The sequence below is a fragment of the Schistocerca piceifrons genome, chromosome 9 (genome assembly GCF_021461385.2).
Source record: "Schistocerca piceifrons isolate TAMUIC-IGC-003096 chromosome 9, iqSchPice1.1, whole genome shotgun sequence".
NCBI lineage: Eukaryota > Metazoa > Arthropoda > Insecta > Orthoptera > Acrididae > Schistocerca > Schistocerca piceifrons.
The window spans coordinates 156,423,994-156,451,732 of NC_060146.1; the positions used below are offsets into that span (position 1 = coordinate 156,423,994).

Below are 27,739 nucleotides of genomic sequence, written 5' to 3' on the forward strand. Positions count from 1 at the left end.
TTTAGATGATATTAAAAATGTTGAAGAATTGCTGGCTAGCCAAATAAATGCTTATATGTCGAGAATTTCAGTTCAGTTCTGTAGTGGTCCGAAAGAAATAAAGATATATCTGTATAAAGATCACAACAATTTTGTTGTAATTAACAACATGAAGGCTTTTTTGGATTTTGCATATTTTTTGTAATAAATGTAATAAGCCATAGAACAACAAGTACAAACAAAATTTCAAAACAGAGAGAAAAATCTGTGTACTATGCAATGGTCCAGAACACGAAACTGTTTAAAACAAGATATGCTGTAAAAACTCCAATAGATACTGTTCTAATGAAGAATGCTTAGAAAATCACCAAGAAGTTTATGAAACAGCTTATAAAAGTGTAAGATGTAAAAAGACTTGTTTGAGATCTAAAGAAGATAAATGTGGCTTTGAACTTCACAGAAACTGCAATCAAGCAGTAAAAATTGAAAATCATAAATGTTAAATGTAATAAAGATTGCAAAAAGTTAGTATCTGTGAAAGAAAATTTGGTGAGGACTTTATAGTCCAAGGCTGCCCAAATTGTAGTAAAGGTGGTTGCTATACTAATGGTGAATTCCATGAGTTTTATGTTTGTCAATGTTGGGAATGTAAAAGAAATAGTTGCTGGTAAACAGTTTGAGTACTGTGAAGATGGATTCTCTAGGAAAGTGAATTGTACCTATACAGAAACATACATGTTGTTTGATTATGAAGCTCAACAAGAAGCTGGTATACATTTTCTGAATCTCATAATATTTCACAATTTTAAAGCTGGTGATGTTAATAAATGTAAGACAAATGAAGAATTCTGTAGTTAGATGATATTTGAAAAAAACTAGTATTATACATTCATAACTCATTGTACTAAGGGATTCGATTCACAGTTCAGTTTGAAGTACTGTGTTGAAAATACAATAAAACCATACACAGTCTATACAGGAACTAACTAATGTTATTGGAGCTCAAACAATTACGTTTAAAAATTATATATATCAGTAATTTTGTACTAGGACCTCTAAATAGTTTGCAAAAACATTTTATTCGAAAGAATTGGAGAAGGGACATTTTCCACATTTATACAATACATAGGAAAATGGAAATTGCATAGGACCAATTCCAGATATTCGATATTATTGTGTTGACACTATGAAACCATAAGATAGTGAAAAATTTCTCAAATGACATAGCTCCAGAGTTAAGGAAAATTGTGTGTTCAATATGAAGAAGGAAATTGATGAGTACCATAATTCTCATATAGATAAGATAAGAAGGAATTGTTAGGAATTAAGAAAACAGTTTCTAGAGAGAGCTAATATTGATCTAATCTGTTATTTAACATTTGCAGGTGTTTGTATGGCTATTTAGAGATCTAAATATTTGCCTAAAATACAATCACAGTATTGGATAAGGAACAAAAGAAAATTACAGTAAATAACGAATAGGTTAGTTGAATAGTTTGAACAATCATACTGTCTTTCAAGTTCTTAATGGTGGAGAAGTAAAAATAGCCAGTAGAAGGATTTGATAAAGATATTAATACTGTTCACCAATATCATAGTTTTTTACATGGTTTTCAAAAATGTTGTAAAAGTCAGATGATTAACAATAAAAATGAAGAAACAATGGATGACCTCTTCTAAAAGACTTTAACAAGAAGTGCAGAAATAAGAAATGTGGGATATAATTTAGTGGAGATGTGGGAATGTGATTGGCTCAACTCAGCAGATTATAAAAAGCTTAAGATATTAAAACAGATATCTGAAATTGTAGGCTCATTGAATTCAAGAAATTCTTTTTATGGTGGTTGAAAAAATGCAATAAACTTAAGAGTTAAAGCAGATGGTGTTAGTACAAAAATAAGATTTCATGATGTGTGCTGTCTTTATCAAACTGTAAAACATTATAGTTACTATCCCAAACGATATGAAACAAAAATATATAGGCCAAGATATTATTTTAAAAATTTGTATGGATTTATGAAATGTAAACTATTGGTAGCTAGAGGCTTGTATCATCCTGTTTTACCAGTACAAATAAATGAAAAACTGTTGTTTCCTTTGTGTGTCAGATGTGCACAGGAAAAATTAAGTAAATACAATCACAACAATGAAGAAAGAAGTTTTATTGGAAATTGAGTAACTGACGAAGAATAGTTGGCTGCATTAATTGGATATAAAATTTTAGATGTCCTTTAAGCATGGAATTTTAGATATAAAAGCAATATGTTGTTTAAAACGTGTGTGAAACATTTTATGAAAACTAAATTAAAAGCAAGTCAACATGATTTTGAAAGTGATAAAGAGTATATCAAAACAACTAAAGAGAAATTGGGTATTGATTTACAACCTGACAGAATAATGGAAAATCACAGTGAAAGAGCTGTTGCTAAGATGTGTCTTAAGTCATTATAGGGGAATTTTGGGCAAAGGCAAAATATGTGTCAAATAGAATATGTAACAAATTTACAATGATTTTATGAGATACTATTGGATGGTTGATTGGATAATATAGATACCAATTTCATTCATGATAATATATTCAGATGAAATATAATTTCAAGAACTATTATGTGGAAAATAACACAGCTACAGATATTTTTATAGCTGCATTTACTACATCAAATGCAAGGCTTAGATTGCATGATAGGCTAGATAAACTAGGAAAAATGTTATACATTTTAATACCGATTCTGAAGTCTATATTGATGATGGTAAAGTCAATTTAGAGATAGGCTGCAGGCTCGGAGAATGGACTGATCAGTTAGGAGATAATAAATGGTAGCAAATTGGGCTTCAACTGCCCAAATCTCTAATTATTGAGTGAAATACTATTAAAAATTATGAATAGGTTTTAATATAATTTTGTATTCTTTTTGGTAAATTATAAATCGCTACTTTTTTACAGCTATTAAAAAGAGAGAATTTGAGTTTTCAATATCCTCCCACATTTCTATATCAGTATCATCATAACTATTAAATCTTGTTTTGTATTCCTATTTATAAATTTGCTTTAATACATCAGTACTGTCGGTGTGCTCCTGACTTCAACAGTATACTATAATCAAGGATGGTCTAAAATATTCTTTGCAAACTTGTTTCTCTCTTAGCTTATTATTTATATAAACAAAAACGACAAATTTAAATTTATCCCACACATTAGTCATATATATATACAGATTAAAAATTTAATTGTCTTTTCAAAATAGCGATTTAAAATCGCTATCTTCAAATATACATACATTTTTATATTTACTTTTATTGATGTAGTTTTTATATTTTATTTTTGTGGATGGGGAAATTTCATCATTAAATGAGCATTTTAGATGAAAATTATAGTAATAATCCAGACCTTCCGAGTGGAAGGTCTGAAATAAATAATCAAATAATTTGTTTCTGATGGGGACAGGGTTTGATTATTAAATAACCCCTTAGTGCCCCAAATTTACCCACTTACTACTCATTAATGATTTGATCTGTAGCAAATGGCACTTTACATGCATGATAACTGAATTCACTAAAGTCTGGAAGCATAAAAATTTACGACCAACAAGTGGTTTCAATGCTTGTGTGGTGCAGTCCTTCATCATTAAACACTGGCTGTGAGTTTTACTGTTTTGTACAAGTCTAGCTACATGAGTAGCCAACAGTTTTTATGTGCATGTAACTGGTTTCTCCAATAGGTAGTTATCAATTTTAAGTCTTGTTGATTTGTATTTTCAAAAAGTTCCCTTGGGTTTTAATTCCAGGTCGCCCTTCATGTGCACCTCACCCTGTCCTTGGTGAGCCAGAACTATTGCATCAACTGAGGACCGTTTTAAGAAGACTAAACACGTGCTATTTTTATTCAAAAAGTGTTTTTTTACATAGAACCTGATACTTAAATAAGAGCCTCAATCAAAGACTAAAATGAAATACGCTGAAACTGAAGATTTGTTGTTGTTAAATCTGTTTTTAGCAAAACTCGACATCTCCATTTTTACAGATTCCACAAAACTCAAGTAATCCTCTTTTTATACCAGATAGTTGAAACCTGAAACATGAAATTTAAAACCAATATTAAACCAACTGTTTACCAATCGTTTTTTGGACAATGTTTCTTTCATGTTCAGCCACTGCTTTACTACAAGATAAGCTGTTGTAGTAAGCTCTTGTGGACATCTTTATTAAGATGTTAGCAGATTCAGAATTCTCTGAAACTGTTCAGGAGTTGAAAAGACCAATATAAAGGAAGAGTCATCAACGTCAAAAGAGTGAGAACGGCGCGATTGGCCCACAAATGAAGATCTGAATGTAGATTACAATCATACTGAAACAACAGAGGAAACAACAGTGGAAGGCAGGGTGTTTGTATTTCGATGATCTTAACCATTTTAGAACTATCCTCTGGATGAATAAAACAAAAGTTGAACTGGATTATTGCTTAATACAATTAGTGTACACATATTAGACTCTTGTGAGCCAATAAATAACCAGAAGTTGTAAATGATATTAATCAACATTATTCAAACGATACATCCTGCAAAAAATTTCCAAAATAGCAGAATAAAATAGAATACAATTTCGCATAGAATGATCCTCTTAAGAAATAAAATCAGTTAAGCCATTCAGCCACAGTCGATAGCCAAAAATTGACAGTTTTCACGATACTTGAACACCTGTAGCTGCAAAACGGTTACTGCAAACTGAAGGGCTGAAAGCTGTAGATCACCAGTTTTGTGCGGAAAAAGAGCTCCTAGATTTTGAAATTCACTCATTCATTTGTAAAGATATTAATAAAAGTTTGAAAGTATCTATAGCGATAAAGAAGGAAAATGCATGGAAATGTACATTGTTCAGTTTTGTAAAAATTCGAAATTTCAGACTTTTTCCTCAACAAAGGAGGTTAATGAGGAACTTCAATTATTCCTTCATCAATCCCTACCTACGTGGATGACCAGCATTTACTTTTAAATTTTTTGAATCAACAGTATTCAGTATAGCTAAAAATTACCTCTTCCCCCTAACATTCTGTTATTGGTGCTTGTTGAGTGTTGTTACAATGACCCTCAATTTACTCTTTATTTTGCACTTCCTTTTCTCAAGATGAACATTGGAAATATTGAAATACCAAGTTCATTAAAATCACATCTTTAAATACTAGGAACAACAATCTGATAAAGTGTATCATATGACAAAATACACCCAAATGGCAGTATCCAAATTGAGTTTCATCCCATAAGGCTACATTACGTTCTAAGCAGCTTGTACAGGTGGCCTGTTGGCAGCTGGTTCAACTCACTGGGTTGTGCAATAGGAGGCGGTGAGGACTGCCCTTGTGGTGATCAACGACCCGCCCCATATATCTCCCCCGTCAGCAATGATGAGGGCCTGGTACGGGAACTGGCCCACTCCTGCAGGGTGGCCATCAGTGATGCGAACATTTCCCTCTTTAGGTGCGGTCCTCTTTTCTGAAACAAGAGGTACAGTTGTGACACAGCTCTATTGATTTCTCTGCTCTTTTCATCAGCATGTGATCGACTGCAAACAGTAGATCTACAACTAATCAACAGGTTCACATAGAAGGCTCTTTATACACCATAACCAAAACTTTCAGGTTTTTGAATTACATTAGTTCCACTTTTCGGTCCAATTGATCCATAGTGACGCCAACAGGACATGACAGAAAAGCAAGAGTACACAAGAAATGTTTTAAATGGAAAACAAATATGATAATATATATTATATATGAATAGAAATACGATCATGTAATTTCCACAGTTACCAAGTGAAATGACCATCATGAATGGGGAAAGAGTCAAAAAATTTTGTACATATTTTCATTCAAAAGACAACAGATACCAATAGAAAAACATTTTACAACACTTATTTACAGTTATCTCATTAATGCACTGAATGTGTTCAGGAGTCAGATTGTACTAATACTGTTTTGGCTGAAAAACTCATCAGTGGAGTAGGAGGAGTTCGCCACCAATAAATCCCTTAGGCTACTGTCAACTGTAAAGTGTCTTCCTGGCTAATGGGCACACATTTGGAACAAAATAGGTGACTTTAAATCTTTGTGAAGATTATTCTTATTGCTAGTATTGATCCCATGAACCGATATGTTGGTTTGAAAAACTATTAAATTTTCAATGACGAATTTTATCAAGGTATAAATATATTGGGGAGCAGTGGTCAATATCCCTAGTAGTCCAATTAGGCCACTGTAGGATGTTCTTGAGTTAAGAGCACGAAATATACTGCTGGGAAAGCGTATGCAAGTTTTGCACTGCATGTAGTTTTTTCAAAGTTCAGTGACAAAGAACTGGCTAGGAACCGTTTATTAATGTCCACGAAATTTTCATTAATAATTCTGAGTATTCAAATAAGGTAAGTAATTTATTATCAATAAAAGTGTTGTATTTATCATTTGTCCCATGAGCTCTAAACATTACTGCAGTTCCTGTCTTTCCTGTGTGTCCTAAAGTAATCAATTTTTGACATATTGGCTACCCTCTTGAATTCAGATGTAGCAGATTTTGTATCCTGTTCGTATTAACATTTAAGAGAGGATATGCATGTTATGGTTTGAGAGCCCATTGACTATTAGCTTAGAAATATAATTTTGCTGATTAGATCTATCTATACAGGTGTTATCCTTGGGTATTTGTGAGTAATTATCTTGTCTAGTTAGGAAGTTTACCATAGGAGTTAAGTTTTATGTTATTGTTACTGACTCTGATAAATTCTTGCCAGCAGAGCTTTTAAGAAAATCTGTATTAAAGTCCCCAGAAAACACTATTTCTCAGTTTTTTGACCAGTAGAACTTCATGGTAATTCGTGGACAGATTAAAGTTCACTACAGGTGCTCAGTATACGTTTACTATTATGCAGGACTTATTAAGAAATTCTACTTTTGTTGTACAAGCATCCAGCTGCTGCTCTAGGCAAAGTTTATGAATGTCTGTGTTCTTCAATTACGATAATTTCTGAAGATTATGGCAACTGCTCCTTTCTCCATTTCTTATCTAAAAAACTGAGATGCGAGCCTAAATCCTGTAACACCTAACACATCTGTACCAGTGGTCACATGACGTGCAGACAGACTCATTATGTCAACTTGGTTTGATGATTCTAATTTATCGACACAGGTAGGCAGTTCATTAAATTTACTTCTTAACCCTTGAATATTTTCATGCAATAAAATGGGTGACATTTCACATTGGCTGAGTTAAAACTAGGTGGAAATAAAATTCCTGCTGATTGCTGTAAATTTTTAATTAATATATGTTTGTGCTCAAGTAATAATCTAGAATTTATTCTTTGCTTTCTTTCTCAAAGTGAAGGTTTTTTTCAATCCTAGCCTCTCTTAACATGGTTTCCTTACCCTAAAAAGATTCAGTTCTGAACTCTGTAATCATGGTATTTTATTACTTACGACAGTATCATCCTCCCCCCCAACTAAATTTTCTGCTACTAGCCCAGCCAATTTGCCTTTCCCTTTCCTGATGACCTGAAGGCCATTCCTAGTATAACCCCATCTAATGAGAAGATCTACAAGAACCACAGCAACAACTGCCCCTTGTCTGACACATCTAGCCATTTCAACTACAAATTAACTCTGCAGGTATAAGAGTTCAAATGAGAACGCTCATGGCAGTGAGAGCAGATACAGACTCATTATTCGTATGTCTCTATGACGATGCAATCTTTGCAATGTCACTCTGCATACTGCACCAAAGATTACTGCCAATTGTTGTACTTGGCCCACCCACTATAATCCTGGTGTCAACCTTGTCATAGTCCTTACAAAGCGATCCTAAATCCTCTGTCACATGCTCCAGACCAGCATGAGGTTTAAAACAAGTAGTGGCCTAGTATTCTGTGCCTTGTTTATCCCGAAAAAGTACCAACTTGCTCAACTTGTGAAGCTCTTTCTCGTGAATAAATCATCAAATTTTTCTGAAATTGTAATCTTTTTGTCTGTACATGTGGATCACACTAACCGATTTCCGTCCAATTCGGATAATTGTTTCTTGGTGCGGCCTTTTTTTGTCTTAGATTGTATAAAAAGAGAAAAGGGAAAGTCTAACACTACAAGAATAAGATAAATAAAAATGTTAATAAAAAGGAAGCCTTAGATGACTTCAGATTAAATTCACATAAGTAATGTCATGATGTACTTTGGGATTAATCAAATATTAATTTATACTCAAAGAAGTGCGCGGTTCATGCTAGCTGGCGAGAATTCTGTATACTGGTCGGTACTGAAGCTAGCTGTGCTTCAGCAAAAACACAAGCTGAACACGTAGCAGCTCTAGCACAGGCGAACGTCACGTCAGTGTGAGAAGCGTGCAACACATTAGTGACTATAAAGTACTGTGATACTGTTGAGGACAGTGAATATGTTCCTAAGGCACCATATATAAGTTACTACAGCAGAGCCATAACAGTCTCTTTTGTTTTGTGCTCAAGTAAATGAATAAATGTCCAGGAAATGTGTTAGCAAAATATAAAGATAGTGGAGCTAAGTAGATATGTAATGATTAGCAGTGTCTCTGTGAGTGCATCCATTAAGAGACCTCACGAATGTTATCAGAAAGTCGATGTATCCAACCCACCTAAAAGGAACCCATGAAATTTGTTTTGAACCCAATTGTACAACAGCCACAAAATGGACTCTTCAACGATTTCTCCGAGGTTCAGCCACAAAAGTTTAAGTTTGTTTCAAAATGTGGACGATCTGGTAAACATTAGTTAAATAGTTAAGCTAATTTCTTAATGAAGACATGTCATACTTTTGCTTTTAATTACTATATATCTTCCAGTATGTTTCACAATTATTTACAGTGTTTTAGACTTCATTTGTAAGATTCTAATGCGTGAAAATTTTGCAGATGATACCTTCTGTCCTAAATATGCACTCCTACTGAGCACTGAATGACCTTCTCGAAAAGTGAGCTAAATTCTCTATCATATAGAAAAGTATTTGTCAGAAAAAGGACTTTCAAATAAATGGCTTAATGATGCCATATTTGTTGAATTTATTCGTTAAATAAAATTATATCCGAATTTTATCGTTTTTAAAGTGAAATCAATATCTGAAGACTTTGAGGCCATGTTAATCTATTGTTGAAATATCTATTTATTGTTTTTTAATGAATTGTTCTATCTAGTTCCATAAATGTTTCACATATTTCAGTAAAACATAATGCAAAAATTTAAGTCTTACAGGGGGCCACCAGACCTGTTCATCACAGAATCCGAAAATATTGAATATTACATTCATTGGGGAAAGTGACATCTGCCAGTATCAAGGGGACCATCAGACCCGTTAACCACAGATTTTCATTAATCTTAGGTACGTTGTAGAAGATGTTGCCGTGAATACACGTCTAGCGACTTTTCATGCGATGGCGCCTAGTTTCAGAGAAAATCGATGTCGATATTTTACGCGTACCTCCTATACCTGTATGTCATTCATGTTACGACCACACGGAAGAATGGCAGTGGGTAATGTTCCTGATTATCACGCTAACGTTTTGATTCAAACCATACCTGTCTAACTTCTTCTTTTTTTTCAGTTTCATTGTACAGAATACCATCAAACAGTATATTCCATGCAAAATAGTCATTTTCGGTGCAGTAATTCACCTGCTGTTCTAGAGCGGAAATCCTGATGGGTGTTGTCGTAGAAGCAACCGGAACAAAAGTTCGTAGAACACAATTCTCAGTGAATGAAAGCAACTACCTTGCAGGTACTCCGATTTCTCAGAGCTGAGATCGTATTCGTTTAAATTCAAAAAGGTTGTTACTTCTTGAATCAACTTCAATGCAAACCACGCATATTTGAATATTCCTTGGAATACAGGTGCACTAAATTGAGACAGAATTAAGGACTTTATTTGTTATTATCTCTCCTCGAAGTGACTTCTCTATTACTCTTTATCAAAGAGGGAGAACGTTGAAATTTTTACGTGAAAATATAAATCAAAGTCTTAACAAAGTGGAATTACTTAGATGAGATAGTGTCTACAGTGTAGATGGATGACTTTCTTTCCTCTACAAAGATTCGATTGCATACCGTCTGATAACTCTGCCCTCCCCACGAATCGAGAGACCACTGTTCAAATACTTGGAATTCTAGTTGAGAACCACCAACGGAATCCACATTTTAACAAAGTTTGCTGTAATGATTGATTTGTTAATGAAATTACTAAAGCAAAAATGACTGTTTTTGAATAATTTTGCATAACATATACTATTTAATGATACTCTGTACGATGAAATAAAAAAAAGAAACAGATGAATACTTGGGGAGGATTTGGATCTGTAGCGCCAGCGTGATGGTCGTAAGCCTTAACCGCTGCAGTATTACCGCGTGGCCGAAAAGGTACTAACGTTGCGGTTATAAAAGGTACGCCTAAAACTTTAGAACCAATTTTCTCGGAAACTAGGAGTCATCGCATTAAAAGCTGCTAGTCAGGTACTCAGGATAACTTTTTCTACGACATACCTCAGATTTATCAAAATCCGTGGTTCATAGGTCTGATGATTCCCTTGTTAGTAGTGCACATCAGTTTCTGCAGTGAACATCACATTCAATATTTTCAGGTTCCAGGAACTTTCTTTCAAATCAGTTCTCTTTAAAAAGTATGTTGTGTGCGAAAGTTAACAACAGTTAACGGAATCTGCGTTTTTTATATCTCTGTAGCGTGGGCATAAAGTAGCTCCTCCCCCTTTGGTATTACATCTTACCGAAAGTGTGTTGATGTTGCCAAGAATGTGGTGCAACATATTTTCATGTTCTGTACCCTGCTAAAACATCGGCACCTCTTTAAAATCTATGTTGTTGGTATAAGTCCACAACGACTGACGCATTATTTTTATTTTTTAGGCCCTGTCCTTACTAATACGCATTATGGAAACTGACTTGATATTGCTAGCGTTAACATCCTTTTTTTGATTGCATGCCACTTTGAGGCTACTATCTCCTGTGGCACTAAGTTGAACATCTTGCGTTGTGTAAAGCTGACTAATAAGCGTAAAACTGGGTCTTTTTTTGACACAAACACCTTGAGTGCGAGTGCTAAAAGGCACTGTAGTAGGAGTGAAACATTGTATGTTTTGAAAATTAGCCTAAATCTTCAACTGCCTTCAGATTTAACTCAGAATTTTATCTCTTTTAATTTACTGAAAAAAAACGAGAATGAGGTTAGCTGTAATATCGCAAAGCAAATGAACTTTGCATGAATTCAGCTGCGTTTTGATTTCTCTTGATCTTCAATTTAATTTTACGCGGCGATGGGTATGCTGCACTGTGGAGGATGCTCTGTGCCAAAGTTATTTGGGAGGAGGGGGGCTTCGTACCAGTTTCGTGTATTGGAGGCTGCTTCGTAACAGTGTAAGGTGGTCGAGGGTGCTTCTTATCAGTGTGACATTGTGGTGGCCTCTTTGTACCATTGTGACTTGGTAGAGGGTGAATCGTATCAGTGTGAAGTAGTGGGCGTTGCTTTGTAACAATGTTATGTGGCTAGAGCTTTTTGTAGCAATCTGACATTGTGGGGAGCGCTTTGTATCAATGTTATATGGCAGAGGGTGCTTCGTCCCAGTCTTGCTTGGCGGATGGTACTTTTTAGCAACGGTAAACGGCAAAGATTGCTTTGTCACAAAGTGAAATGTGGAGGGTGCTTCGTACCAGTTTATGTGGTAGAGTGTTATTCCTACTACTGTTACGTGACCGAAGTTTTGTTCCAATGTGACATGGTAGAGTGTGCTTCACACCAACATGATGTGGAAGAGGGTGCTTCGGTCCAATGTTATGTGCCTAAGTTTGCTTTATACCTATGTTATGAGGTGGAGGACGATTCATGCTAATGTTGTGTGGTAGAGTGTACTTCAAACCAACATTACACAGCTGAGTATGTTTCATACCAGTGTTGCATCATGGAGATGGCTTTGTGCCCATGTAATCTAGGGTACTTCCTAAAAATGTGAGGAGGTGGAGAACTCTTTGTAGCACTGTTATGTGGCGTAGGTTCATCACTACCAATGTTGCGTGGCAAGTGGTGCTACTTACGAATGTTGCGTTTTGGAGGGTGCTTCATCCCATTTTTATATGCCAGTGGATGCTTTGTACTAATGTTATACGGCGACCTGCTTTCCACCGTTTGGATATAGTGGTGAATGCTACATACCAATATGACAGAGGGTGCTTCTTAATATTGTCCTGCTTCATGCCAGTGTTTTGTGGTAGAGGTTGTATCATACGAATATGTTGTCGTGAGGGTTCTTTGCCTCAAAGTTGCATTTCAGGTGGCACTTTGTACCAGCGCTACACAGCAGAGAGTGCGTCATACCAATGCTGCTTGACAAATGTGACAAGGTGGGTATGGATTTTACCTATGTGATTTAGTTACGGTCTCTTTGTACGATTATTATATGATGGAATGTATCTAGTAACAATGTTGTATGGTGGAGGTTGCTTTGTATCAGTGTGACATGATGGAGGGTGTTTCTTAGGAATTTTTGGATTCAGAGGGTGTTTTACACCAAATTTTTGTGATGGAAGGTGCCCTGTACCAAGGCGAAATGGTAAAGAGTGTTTCGTACCAACTTTACAGGTTCAAAGACGATTTGTACCTACGTAACGTGACAGAGGGTGCTTTGTGCCAATGTTGCATACCAGAGAGTGTTGCTGTATACATGTGTACAGTCAACGTTCTGGAAAGTTTGCACTAACGACATTTTGGGTTGCATACAGGTGTCTGGCTTTGTGCGGATTCCTGTGAGGCAGGCTCGCATTACTACACATACTGTACCCCAATTATCGAAATCACGCAGGTTGTGCTTTGGTTTCAGCCAAACTTAGACGAGTTTATTGGTAAATAATGCAGGCAATTTCTACAGGGAAATGACGTTGTTCACTTGATTTTAAGATCTGTCTCGCCTTGAAACTGATGGGTAGAAACGTCGTTCAATAGTCAGTGCCAAGTGACCTTAAACTGTAGCTTTGATCAGCGCCAGTTACTAAGTCTCATGCGTTTTGTACCGCAATAGAAGATACATATACGTATTCTGATAAATAATACACAGAATTTATAGTTTCTTTAATGCTCGATTTTACTTTTCATGCAAACATCCAATTTTTATCCAGGATCAGAGATCGAACATTCTTCTGAATAGAATCATGTCCAAAGACGTTACTGCTCCTAGTATGGGTAGTGGTAGGGCAAGTCTGTCAAATCCAGCTTCCACTATGTTAGCCTTAAGCCTTACGAAGGTAGCATGTCACATTTTGGGCTTTTTGTAGCTATGATTACGTGTTACGGAAGTATACAGTTTAACTCATACACTGCATCATAGGTGTCTCCAAAATGCATCAATTCTAGAAAGCTTTATTGTAGTGAAGTGTCGCAAAGTTATAATCTGCTCTTCACTTTTCTCCTTGGACGACAATCTCCGAGATACCATGACGCTCTTTAAATCTTGTTAGTCAGCCGGAAGAAGCGTTAAAATCTCATACAGTCCGCAAGATTTTGAAGAAAACCTGGGCCTATTAGGCGAATATTGGGCCAGATATTTGGGTGATTTCTGCTCTTTTCTGCTGAAACCATTCCGACACGGCTTAGCTGTAGCGGTTGTAAAGATACGTACTGTCAAATTTGTTTGTGCACTGTATTCGAATATTAAATTTAGTAGTTTTTACTAGTTCATCCAAATACTAACAGTGTGTTTAAATTTCGCTGAGTGCAGTTGCAGCTGTAACAGTTCTGACAAAATTGTTTGTGCACTGTTACACAATTATTAAATTTAGTAATCTTCAACGGTGTCTAATGGTGTTTGTGGTGAAATAACGCTTTAATAATCTTTTGGAAACATTTGCTCACGGTGTTTTTTAGGGTTATGCGTGCGTTGAAGTCGTTCAGTAAAATTGGTGTGGTGGTTTTAAGCTGCCGTTTTTTTTTTTTTTGTTTTTTTTTTTTGTTTCTAGTGAAATATTACAGTAAAATTACATTCACTGTTTTAGCTTCATCGTGTGTTCCAGTGGACGCTTGAATTTTTGGTTTTAGCTAAGAATATTGTGTGAAGTTTTGAAGCTATTGGTATTAGTTGTGGTTTAGAGGTATAAATCAAATTTGTTGCTTTCTTAGTAGAGAGAGAATTTCGACACCACTATTGTTAGTTCTTTAAATAGTTCTGCTGATGAAATTAAACTTAGGTAATGTAGACGTTTACTTTTTCCAGTAACTGTAAAACTTTATCATGAATGAGAAGTGTGGGATTTGTCGTAGGTTTGTGAGTAGGGGGTTACAGTGTGGGATTTGTTGAAAGTATTTTCATTGGGGGACTCCAGTGAGGAATTTAGTGGGCATTTTAGCTAGGTCCTCTCCTGGGAGTGTACAATTTTAGGCAGAAATAATTTGGTAGAGGAGCAGAAGAGTAAGATCTGTGCCCTTTAGGTACAGTTACAATACCCAAAGGACGAACTAGATAAGTTGAGGAGGGTGAAGGGTGCTGGGGAATGAGAAATAGCAGTTTGCAAGAACGCAGCTAAGAGGAGGAGGTATTCAGACAGTTGTATTTTACATATATGCAATAGATTTTACACCTGTCAGAGTTGAGTGAAGAGAAGCCTCTTGTAGCTGTAGGTGTAGGAAACACGTAGCAGCGCTCAGCAGTTAGGAAACCTAAGTTAGCTTCAAAGTCTAACAGAAAGAAGAAGGTTCTGTTGTTAGGTAGTTCACAAGGTATAGGTGTAGGCCAGAAGTTGCAGCGTTCAGGAGTGAATATCATGTCACCAGCATTATGAAGCCTAGTGAGGATTGGCTCAGGTGACTGACAGCATAGGGGAGTTGTGCAGGAATTTTACGAAAGAGAATCAGGTAATGAGTGTCGGTGAAGCAGGGAATAGTCGTGATAGGGATGGGGAATATGATGTAGGTGGAGACCTGGTAAAGACAGCTACTCAAATTGGTGGCACTAACATGCATTTCGTGCAACTGTTTCAGCATCAGGATCGGCCTCACGTTAATGCTGCTGTTAGACGTGTTAAAACGGGGCTGGAGAAGTCACTGATGGCACAGGCCATGCCTCACACTGCAGTGGTGCCAGTTGAGTATATCGATACATCGGATTTCACTGGGCATGGCCTGCACCTCAGTAAATATGGCAAGGGGAGGCTGGCAAAACTTGTAGGTATCTCAGATTGGATGGTAGTGGGATCACTCATGGAAAAATTCTTGTAGTAGTTGAACTTTTCTGAACTGAAGTCAGCTGATATACCTGATTAAAGGAAGTCCCTCTAACAAAGGAATCGCCTTCAGAGGAGGTCAGGCATCAAAGTAGAGAAAGAATTAGCATATTTCATCAAAATACAGAAGATATTAGAGATGAAGTTAGTGAACTGCTTGTAGATATTGACTCTGACCTTATTGGTATATCAGAGTACCACTTAAATAATTTGAAAATTCAGAGGCTTCCTTTACCAGAATACAGATTAGCTGGCTGTTTTTCAAGAATTTACTTGTGGACTGGGGAAGTGGCCATGTATGTAAAAAACAGTATTCCATTTGAGTCTGTAGACGTATCATGGCACAGCACTGAACAGATATTTGAATGTTGTGCAGGGACAGTAGAATTTAGAGCGACTTCTGATTGTTGTTGTTTATAGGTCCCCTACCTCTAACTTCAGAGCATTTCTGCTCAAGCTAGTGAGGGCTCTTCGTCACTCTATAGGAAGTACAAACAGTTACTTATATGTGGTGACTTCAATATTAATTTTGTATATGATTGTACATGAAAAGAATGTTGGTTGATGTCCTAAACTCATATGATCTCATGCACACCGTGTTTTTTCAACCAGGGTGCAGGGAACAGTAGCTCAGTTATAGACAATATTTTTATACATTGTTCATTACTGAATGGGCATACTGTTAGTGAAGGGGTGAATGGCCTTACAGACAATGATACACAATTTATAACATTAAGAGGCTTTTGAACTCAAACAAATTTTACATATAATTACAAACTCTGTAGGAAAGCTAATCCAATGTTTTTTAAACCTTGTTAAGCAACAAGAGTGATAGGATGTTTATAGTGCCGATAACATAGATGAAAAATGTAATGCTTCTCTTAACACATTTCTCATGCTCTTTGAGAGTTGCTTTCCATTGGAACATTCTAAACAGGGTTGTTGTTGTTGTTGTTGTTGTGGTCCTCAGTGCAGAGAATGGTTTGTTGCAGCTCTCCATGCTACTCTATCCTGTGCAAGCTTCTTCATCTCCCAGTACCTACTGCAACCTACATCCTTCTGAATCTGTTTACCACGCTGCCCTCCAACACCAAGTTGGCGATCCCTTGATGCCTCAGAATAAGCCCTACCAACCTATACCTTCTTCTAGTCAAGCCATGCCACAAATTTCTCGTCTCTCCGATTCTATTCATTACTTTCTCGTTAGTTATGTGATCTACGCATCTAATCTTCAGCATTCTTCTGTAGCACCATATTTCGAAAGCTTCTATTCACTTCTTGTCCAAACCATTTATCGTCCATGTTTCACTTCCATACATGACTACGCTCCATAAGTATACTTTCAGAAACGACTTCCTGACACTTAAATCTATACTCGATGTTAACAAATTTCCCTTCTTCACAAACGCTTTTCTTGCCATTGCCAGTCTACATTTTATATCCTCTCTACTTCGACCATCATCAGTTATTTTGCTCCCCAAATAGCAAAACTCCTTTACTACTTTAAGTGTCTCATTTCTTAATGTAATTCCCGCAGCATCACCCGATTTAATTGGACTACATTCCATTATCCTCGTTTTTCTTTTGTTGATGTTCATCTTATATCCTCCTTTCAAGACACTGTCCATTCCGTTCAGCTGCTCTTCCAGGTCCTCTGCTGTCTCTGACAGAATTACAATGTCATCGGCGAACCTCAAAGTTTTTATTTCTTCTCATGGATTTCAATACCTACTCCGAATTTTTCTTTTGTTTCCTTCACTGCTTGCTCAATATACAGATTGACTAACATCGGGGAGAGACTACAACCCTGTCTCACTCCCTTCCCAACCACTGCTTCCATTTCATGCCCCTCGACTCTTATAACTGCCATCTGGTTTCTGTACAAATTGTAAATAGCCTTTCGCTCCCTGTATTTTACCCCTGCCACCTTCAGAATTTGAAAGAGAATATTCCAGTCAACATTGTCAAAAGCTTTCTCTACGTCTACAAATGCTAGATACGTAGGTTTGCCTTTCCTTAATCTACTGTCTAAGATAAGTCGTAGGATCAGTACTGCCTCACGTGTTCCAACATTTCTACGGAATCCAAACTGATCATCCCCGAGGTCGGCTTCTGCCAGTTTTTTCATTCGTCTATAAAGAATTCGTGTTAGTATTTTGCACTCGTTTCTTATTAAACTGACAGTTCGGTAATTTTCTCATCTGTCAACACCTTCTTTCTTAGGGATTAGGATTACTATATTCTTCTTGAAGTCTGAGGGTATTTCGCCTGTCTCATACCACCAGATAGTAGAGTTCCTCAACAGATGGTAGAGTTGTTAGGCCTGGCTCTGCCAAGGCTGTCCTAATGGAATGTAGTCTACTCCCAGGGCCTTGTTCCGACTTAGGTCTTTCAGTGCACTGTCAAACTCTTCACGCAGTACCCGACTCCTATTTCATCTTCGTCTACATTTTCTTCCATTTCTATAATATTGTCCTCAAGAACATCACCCTTGTATAAGCCCTATATATATATATACTCCCATCTTTCTACTTTCCCTTCTTTGCTTAGAACTGGGCTTCCATCTGAGCTCTTGATATTTATGCAAGTGGTTCTCTTTTCTCCAAAGGTCTCTTTAATTTTCCTGTAGGCAGTATCTATCTTACCCCTAGTGAGATAAGCCTCTACATCCTTACATTTGTCCTCTAGCCATCCCTGCTTAGCCATTTTGTACTTCCTGTCGATCTCATTTTTGAGACGTTTGTATTCCTTTTTGCCTGCTTCATTTACTGCATTTTTATATTTTCTCCTTTCATCAATTAAATTCAATATCTCTTCTGTTACCCAAGTATTTCTGTTATCCGTCGTCTTTTTACCTACTTGATCCTCTGCCACCTTCACTATTTCGTCTCTCAAAGCTACCCATTCTTCTTCTACTGTATTTCTTTCACCCATTCTTGTCAATCGTCCCCTAATGCTCTCCCTGAAGCTCTCTACGACCTCTGATTCTTTCAGTTTATCCAGGTCACATCTACTCAGATTTTCTCCTTTTTGCAGTTTCTTCATTTTTTATCTACAGTTCATAACCAATAGATTGCGCTCATAGTCCACATTTGCCCCTAGAAATGTCTTACAATTGAAAACCTGGTTCCTGAGTCTCTGTCTTACCATTATGTAATCTGAAACCTTCCAGTATCTCCAGGCTTCTTCCATGTATAAAACCTTCTTTTATGATTCTTGAACCAAGTGTTAGCTATGATTAAGTTATGGCAAATGGTTCAAATGGCTCTGAGCACTATGGGACTTAACTACTGAGGTCATCAGTGCACTAGAACTTAGAACTACTTAAACTTAACTAACCTAAGGCCATCACACACATCAATGCCCGAGGCAGGATTCGAACCTGCGACCGTAGCGGTCGCGCGGTTCCAGACTGTAGCGCCTAGAACCGCGTGGCCACTCCGCCCGGCGATTAAATTATGCTCTGTATAAAATTCTTCCAGGCAGCTTCCTCTTTCGTTCCTTAGCCCCATTCCATATTCACCTACTACGTTTCCTTTTCTTCCTTTTCTTACTATCGAGTTCCACTCACCCGTGACTATTAAATTTTCGTCTCCCTTCACTATCTGAACAATTTCTTTTATCTCATCATACATTTCATCAATCTCTTCGTCATCTGCGGAGCTAGTTGGCATATAAACTTGTACTACTGTGGTAGGCGTGGACTTTGTATCTGTCTTGGCCACATGAACAGGCTACTAGCAGTAAAATGCAGCCCGGAAGGCTGACTAGTGGGATAGGGTTATCATGTAGAACAAAGTGGGAATTATGTCAAAATGTTATAAGAAGCCACCATCAAACTACAGTACCCCTTACAGACAGTAGTGTAAGGTGCTTAAAAATATTATTAGGAAGGTAAAGAGTATGTGGTACGCAAACAGAATATCTAATACACAGGATAAAATTAAGACCAGATGTTCAGTTGTAAAGGAAGTGTCTGGCCAGCAGCACAAGGTCGACGATATAAACCCAGTTCATAGTAAAAAAAAATCTGTTGCTGGTAAGTCAGATATATGTACAGTATTTGACAATCATTTTCTGAGCATTGCTAGTGAACTAAATAACAGCTTATTTTTTTCCAGGCAATCATATAACTCACTTGGAAAATGTCTTTCTGCGATTGATGTCTGAAATACCTCTTTGTGATATTGACAAGGAGGAGATTGAGTCAATGATTAAATCACTGGACTCTGGTGGATATGATGGAGTACCTAGCAGAAAATTACTGTGCGGCTCATGTTAGCCATAAGCCATATTTATAATTTTTTCTATAGAATGGTCAGTTTCCTGAACGATTAAAGTAATCAGTAGTAAAGCCACTTTCTAACAAGGGAGAAAGGAATAATGTAGACAATTTTAGACCTATCTCTATGCGATCAGTGTTTGCTAAAGTTGTTAAAAAGACTGTGCATTTTCTATCACATAATTTGCTATCAAATGTACAGTTCGGCTTTAGAAGCCGTTTACCAACTGAAAATGCTTTATTCTCTTTTCTCTGTGAGGTACTGGATAGATTAAACAAAAGGTTTAGAACACTAGGTGAATTTTTTGATTTAACCAATGCTTTTGTGTTGATCACAAAATATTGCTCCAAAAGATGGACCATTATGGAATACGGCGAGTAGCTTACCATTGGTCCACCTCTTACTCTGACAACAGACAGCAGAAGGTCATTATTCACTGTGTTGAGAATGGCAGTGATGTGGGGTCTGAGTGGGGTGCGGGCAAATGGGGGTGCCCTAGGGATCAGTATCTGGCATACTCCTGTTCCTTATTTATATAAATGATATGCTTTCTAGTATTACGGGTAACTCTAAAGTATTCCTGTTTGCTGATGACACTGTCGTGGTAGTAAAGAATGTTGTGTGCAACGTTGGGACTGTTTCAAATAGTGCAGTTCAAGACAAAAGTTCATGGCTTGTAGAAAGTAAACTAAAGTTAAATCACAGTAAGACTCAGTTTTTACAGTTTCTAACACGCAATTGAACAAAATCTGACGTTTTAATTTCACAGAATCGGCAGTTCATATTTCTAGGTGTTGAGATAGACAGTTAACTGTCTTGTTCAAAGACTTAATGCTACTATTTTTACTATTCGAATGGTATCTGAAGCAAGTGATCGTTCGATACGAATATTAGTCTACTTTGCTTATTTTCATTCGCTTTTGTCGCATAGTATTACATTTTGCGGTAACTCTTCCCATTCTCAAAGGATTTATTTGGCTCAGAAACGCTCAGTTCGGGAAATAAGTGGCGTAAGTTCACGAGCCTCTTGTCGAGCCCTGGTCACTAGTCTGGGAATCCTGACATTGACCTCTCAATATATATATTCTTTGCTGTCGTTTCTTGTCAACAATATCAGCTTATTCCCTAGAGTTAGCAGTTTTCACTCAGTTATTACTAGGCAGAAATACAGTCTGCATTTGGGTCGCACTTCATTAACTCTTGTGCAGAAAGGTATGTAGTATACTGCTGCATCCATTTTCAGTAAGTTACCACAAGAATTCAAAAATCTTAGCAGTATTCCAAGCACTTTCAAGTCGAACCTGAAGAGTTTCCTCGTAGGTCACTTCTTCCATTCTGTTGCGGATTTCCTTGAAAAATTAAGCAGATTCCTATGTTATATTGCTGATTGCGTTTACTTAACCTTACGGCTTGACTTTTTTTTGGTGTTGATAAACATTTTATTTTATCTGTTGTTACTTTTATGTTGTGATTTCATGTTACTGACAAGTTCCGTGACCTTGGAAATTTGTTCCTCAATTTGGTCCTATGGAACTAGACACGTAAATAAATAAATAAAATAAATTTATCCAGTTCTGCGTATGTAGACATTTTCATAATCTTTCGCACTGAAAAAGCTTTAGGTCAGTCAGAACTGCTAGCAAATTGAATTATTTTGTCGCTTTTACGAATATCACGGATCGTAATTCACCCAAATTGCATATCAGTGCCACATTCCGCGTATCGATACTGCCTTCTTCGAGTTTGTGTGCTACTTCAAGTTTAACACGTTTTCGCTTTTCAGAAGTTGTTTGCCACTAGCAGAAACCACATGACTACAGTATTCACCACAACAATGTAGTCCAGCGCTTGAGGTGTTCGAACGGCACATTGTTTACTACACCCCTGTTGTAGCCTGACATTATTTCTCACCTGCGGCCCACTACTCGATAAAAGAAAAACTTTCAGCAGCTCAACAAACAAGAAAAGGGAGAAATAGGGCGCGGCAAATCCACAACGCGGATAATCGCTCACGGGTAATGGAGCGTTTGCTGTTTTCCCATTTGAACAGTAAAATAACTGATGGCGGACGAGAGAAGGTTTGAAATGTGATTTTAAGACCAAGAAAATCGGCTTAATAAAGGGAAATTTGTTAGTATGTAATATAAATTTAAATATTCGTAAGTCTTTTTCTGAATGTACCTATTTGGAGTGTACAGAAACGAAACGTGGACGATAAACTTTTAAGAAGAGGTCTAAAGGTTAGATGGAAAGAATGAGTATCTAGTGAGGATGTAATAAACCGATTTGAGGAAAAAAGAAATTTACTTAAGAGCTTATCTAAAAATGGAATCATTTGAAATAGCATGTCTTGGACCGAAATCATTTTTGGTAACGGAGGGAAATGTTTGGAGTAAAAACGTAGAGGGAGACCAAGGCATACAGGAATACAGTGAAAAGGTTCAAAAGGATCCAGGTTGCGATAGTTATTCGTAAATGAGGAGTCTTGTCAACGATAGACCAGTGAGAAGAGTTGCATCAAAACAGTCTATGGATTGAAAACCTAACAATAACAAGAAGGTATGGATGCTGTATGCCTCGCTTACACATTTAACCTGTGTGATGAAAAAGCCAAAAATTAAAGGGAAGAATCGTTTGTAAGTTGGACTAAAATTTAAGATGAAAAATCATAGCCTTCTTAAGATACCATTAAGAGTTCACTATTTTCTTTAAAAGTGAAGAAGAAATACATCACATGTTGAATGGAATTAACAGTTTTATAAGCATAAAATATGGATTCAGGGTAAACCAAATGAAGAGGAAGGTGTTCGTGGTACAGCAAAAAACCTGAAATGAGAAGTCGGGACCACCCAGTTGATGAAGCAAAAGGTTTTCACTACCTTGGAAGAAAACTAAAGGATGACCGATGAAATAAGGAGCACGTAAAGCACAGCATTCTATTTGTTAATATGTACAGGGCTATTACAAATGATTGAAGTGATTTCATAAATTCACTGTAGCTCCATTCATTGACATATGGTCACGGCACACTACAGATACGTAGAAAAACTCATAAAGTTTTGTTCGGCTGAAGCCGCACTTCGGGTTTCTGCCGCCAGAGTGCTCGAGAGCGCAGTGAGACAAAATGGCGACAGGAGCCGAGAAAGTGTATGTCGTGCTTGAAATGCACTCACATCAGTCAGTCATAACAGTGCAACAACACTTCTCGACGAAGTTCAACGAAGATCCAACAACTGCTAACTCCACTCGGCGATGGTATGCGCAGTTTAAAGCTTCTGGATGCTTCTGTAAGGGGAAATCAACGGGTCGGCCTGCAGTGAGCGAAGAAACTATTGAACGCGTGCGGGCAAGTTTCACGCGTAGCCCGCGGAAGTCGACGAATAAAGCAAGCAGGGAGCTAAACGTACCACAGCCGACGGTTTGGAAAATCTTACGGAAAAGGCTAAAGCAGAAGCCTTACCGTTTACAATTGCTACAAGCCCTGACACCCAATGACAAAGTCAAACGCTTTGAATTTTCGGCGCGGTTGCAACAGCTCATGGAAGAGGATGCGTTCAGTGTTTTCATTGATGAAGCAACATTTTTTCTTAATGATGAAGTGAACAGACACAATGTGCGAATCTGGGCGGCAGAGAATCCTCACGCATTTGTGCAGCAAATTCGGAATTCACCAAAAGTTAACATGTTTTGTGCAATCTCACGGTTTAAAGTTTACGGGCCCTTTTTCTTTTGCGAAAAAAACGTTACAGGACACGTGTATCTGGACATGCTGGAAAATTGGCTCATGCCACAACTGGAGACCGACAGCGCCGACTTCATCTTTCAACAGGATGGTGCTCCACCGCACTACCATCATGATGTTGGCATTTCTTAAACAGGAGATTGCAAAACCGATGGATCGGTCGTGGTGGAGATCATGATCAGCAATTCATGTCATGGCCTCCACGCTCTCCCGACTTAACCCCATGCGATTTCTTTCTGTAGGGTTGTGTGAAAGATTCAGTGTTTAAACCTCCTCTACCAAGAAACGTGCCAGAACTGTGAGCTCACATCAACTATGCTCTCGAACTCATTTATGGGGACATGCTGCGCCGAGTGTGGGAGGAACTTGATTATCAGCTTTATGTCTGCCGAATCACTAAAGGGGCACATATCGAACATTTGTGAATGCCTAAAAACACTTTTTGAGTTTTTGTATGTGTGTGCAAAGCATTCTGAAAATATCTCAAATAATAAAGTTATTGTAGAGCTGTGAAATCACTTCAATCATTTGTAATAACCCTGTACACCTGGAGAACAGGAATTATGTGGGTCATGAACTGTGGGTAAAATGGAAAACAAGAGAATTGAGATGTGGTGTTACAAAAAGGGAATGAATGTTGGGGAGGAGAGGCAGGAGGTCTGCATATCCATTCTAGGCGAGGTCGTAGCGGAGATGGTTTGCGTTGCCTTCCTCAGAGCCGGTATGGTATGAAGTGTCGAATGTGTATCTCTAACGTGTGGATGAGCGTGACTGATGCTTGTACAGTGTGGTGTTGGATTAATATTGCTACGGATGAAGGGAAGAGAAAGGGCGAGACATAGTGCCATCACACCGAGTACTGCTTTGGAATAGTATGAAGGGGACCACAGAGCTAAGCGTTGCCATCCGATGGATGGGTCACCGTGGCACGCCTCACGTCATGAATTGCATTGCATTGCGGTTTGCGATGTGATCCAGAATATTCACGCAGACTGGTGCTCTGAGTCTTCGTCCTACCACCTGTCTGCCGCCTGCAGAACAAATATTGTCACTGAAAATTTTCCACTACGAGTATTCGTACCAGCACACCCCCAAGTAGAAAGCGGCATCACAAGCGCACGACCGTGACATCGGCTAAGGAGATGAGTGTTGATACAGAAATATGTGGAAAATAAAGTGAATTGATCAGATAAGAATTGTGAAAATTCTCTGCAGATTCGTCATGTAGACGGATATGTAGAAAACCCTGACTAAGGGACGCGTTGACAAGGAAAATGCTAGGATATTAGGAAATAGCTTCAGTATTCGTATGGAAAACAACTCCATTCAAAAATATTAAAGGAAAACAGATTGCAAGACAGTCTTTTATATAGAAACGCCATACATATGAAGGGCTTATTTCAATAGTTGTACAAGTACATTACCTCCACTTTTCTGCCGATAATGCTTCTGAAGTTAATGATCAAAACAAACAGAAAGAAAGGTTCATCTCTAGCAAGAAGCCATATGCTTGAATATTCTGGTATCTCAACTACAGATTTTTCAGCGCTCATTTAACTTTAGGACTCTGTATCTCAAAATGAACAAAAATGGACTTGGACCACTATTGAAATAATCCTTTCATATAACCCTTGAACTATAAATTAGTCTTCGTTCTGCAACAAAAAGTTTCATTGCAAACAGCTATATGAAATAACAACATTGTTAATGTTTTCTTAAAGAAATCTCATAATCTCCATTAACTATATTCAGCAAATAATGGAGGATGTTGTGACTATGTAGACTTTCCCTGCGTGTTACTATATCAAATTCTTGTCGGGTTTCCAGGCGGATCAGACTCTCATCTGGGCACAATATTTCAGCAGTCCACCTATCCGCCATCATCAGGTGAGAAAAGCTATGCTGCTCTCCCCGGTAACTGATTCCACTCGCAAATGACTGCACCTTTAAATACATCGGAAGTACAATAGCGCATGGACTAGATACAGTGCGCACGCGCTCTATCATTCCTGCTGCCCCCTGGCGGAAAGAGAGTTGCAACGTCTCCCGTGGTGAATACTGTTTTATCAGACATGAAGAAACAACGGCATCTGAATTGGCCGGCTATGAATAATCATTTGTAACGCTATATCGTTTTCAACAGTACTCACCACCGGAGGCGTTGCAACTCTCTTTCCGCCAGGGGGCAGCAGGAATGACTGAGCGCGAGCGCCATGTATCTAGCGCATGCGTTGTTGTACTCCGATGTATATAAAGGCGCAGTCATTTGCGAGTGGTATCAGTTATAGGCGAGAGCAGCGTAGCTTTTCTCACCTGATGACGGCGGCCAGGTGGACCGCTGAAATATTGTGACCATATGACAGTCTGATCCGCCGGGAAACCAGACAAGAATTTGATAATGGAGGATGTTGTGCGTGAACGGTAATCTACGATGAAGACATTGACAGAGGAGAGGAAATCGTATCAGTATGTTATAAACTAGACAGAAACAATAAGAAAAATTAAATGCTGCATAAATTCTTTCCAATATCAGCAGAAGCTACAAAAATTTATAGTAAAATTTATGGCCCTTTTACGCTTTTCATTGTGAAATTTAATCTTTACTAGAAGAACACTCACCCCATTTGCTGGTACTCGGCTTCGCCGTAACTACCAGCAGAACAGATAGCAACAGGAATAGGACGCGTGCAGCCATTGCTCCTGATGCAGTTCCCGCTGCTAATTGTAGTCTCTCGGCATAGGGCCGAGCCTTATATAGCGTCTTATCAGATCACCAGATCTTGACGTGTCTGTCGTATCTTTGTGACGAAATCGGTGTCACTATCGTACAGTTCAAGTGAGATGTCCATAAAGTCCAGCTGTCATTTCAAAACATCTTGACTTGGAAATTATTAGAGATAAAGAACCATTGTTTGTTCTGAAACGTTTATCAGCTGTTAGAGTTGTTTTTATTTTTCCTTTGTTGCAGATTTGACTTGGGTTCCATCAAAATTGCGGTAGATCTTGAGAAGGTGCGGCTTGTCGCCTGGTATAGAGAATTCAAATTCTTGATAACGGTAGTGCAATATCACAGCCACTGTAAGGGAGAGCACCACCGGCAAAAAAAAAAGAAGCATAATGATATGGTTGAAAAACCTTAAAATTTTACGCAGTGTCAAAGACCTTCAAAAAAATGGACGCTTCTCCCCTTCCCTGCATCTCTAATACGTTTTGATAGAGTGCATGATGCCAACGTAATGGTGTCCAGAAATGATTGTCCCTGGGGAGCGAAGGTAAACTGACAGTCTGGGAGTTAGGTCAAAAATAATAAATGAATATGGAATGTTAGCGGTTATCATTTGTGTGGCTGGTGAGTGACAAGTAGGGCCAGGCGAAAGGCGGGAACTGTCTGGGTGAGAGAAGCAGCTGTCGTCTGAGCTCCAGCAAAATCCAGCGACCACAAACTTGACTCTGCGTGTCTGAACGGTGATGTGGGATTCCAGATTCTTCAGCAAAGACATCAGAAATCATGCTGCCTTCAGCAGCATTTACTGGAATGAACTGCTTCTGGCCTGTAAGGTAGGCAGACTTAGCACATAGGGACTGGTGAAGTTATACTGGGAGAGCACTTAGATCCAATAGGAAACGAAGTCAAATAAAGTTTTGGAGATAAATCCTATATACTTCTAGACTGGTTGGCCACCACGTACATTGTTCCCCCTTCCACATGAAGTGACAGCTCACAGTGTTTCTAAAATGTTTGGCATTCACTTCCTCCAAAAATAGGCTACCAAGATCAGACACCGATAGGCTATGGAAGGGCTCTGTTACAATTGATTTTCTGTAAGTTGTAAAAAGAGACATATAAGACATAGAATTCAGCCAGTGGCAGAGTCGGTGATTGGGCAGTACCAGGGAGGTTTCCAGCACGGGCGGTCAACAGCAGATCACATCTTCACTCCGGCAGCTCATCGAGAAACAACCGAGTTAGAAAACTGCTACGGAAGCAAAGGGAACTTCACAGCAAACACAAACATAGCCAAAGCCTTGCAGACAAACAAAAATTACAGGAAGCGAAATGTAGTGTGAGGAGGGCTATGCGAGAGGCGTTCAATGAATTAGAAAGTAAAGTTCTATGTACTGACTTGGTAGAAAATCCTAAGAAATTTTGATCTTATGTCAAAGCGGTAGGTGGATCAAAACAAAATGTCAAGACACTGTGTGACCAAGATGGTGCTGAAACAGAGGATGACAGACTAAAGGCCGAAATACTAAATGTCTTTTTCCAAAGCTGTTTCACAGTGGAAGTTCCTTCTCCAGATTGTCGCACAGATGACTAAATGGCAGATATCGAAATAGATGACAGAGGGATAGAAAAACAATTAAAATCGCTCAAAACAGGAAAGGCCGCTGGACATGATGGGATACTAGTTCGATTTTACACAGAGTACGCGAAGGAACTTGTCCCCTTTCTTGCAGCGGTGT

General features: G+C 38.1%; 1 protein-coding gene across 1 annotated transcript in view; it reads right to left on the minus strand.

Moving 5' to 3' along the window:
- Positions 1–25,983, minus strand: part of LOC124716790 (collagenase-like) — a 51,158-nt gene extending 25,175 nt beyond the window's left edge. Inside the window, exons 1-2 of the mRNA XM_047243339.1 lie at positions 25,895–25,983; positions 5,297–5,465 (exon numbers count right to left, since the gene is read on the minus strand). Coding sequence (XP_047099295.1) covers positions 5,297–5,465; positions 25,895–25,970 — 245 coding nt within the window. The 5' untranslated portion in view covers positions 25,971–25,983. The remainder of the gene's footprint in view (positions 1–5,296; positions 5,466–25,894) is intronic.
- Between the last annotated feature and the right edge of the window lie 1,756 nt (positions 25,984–27,739).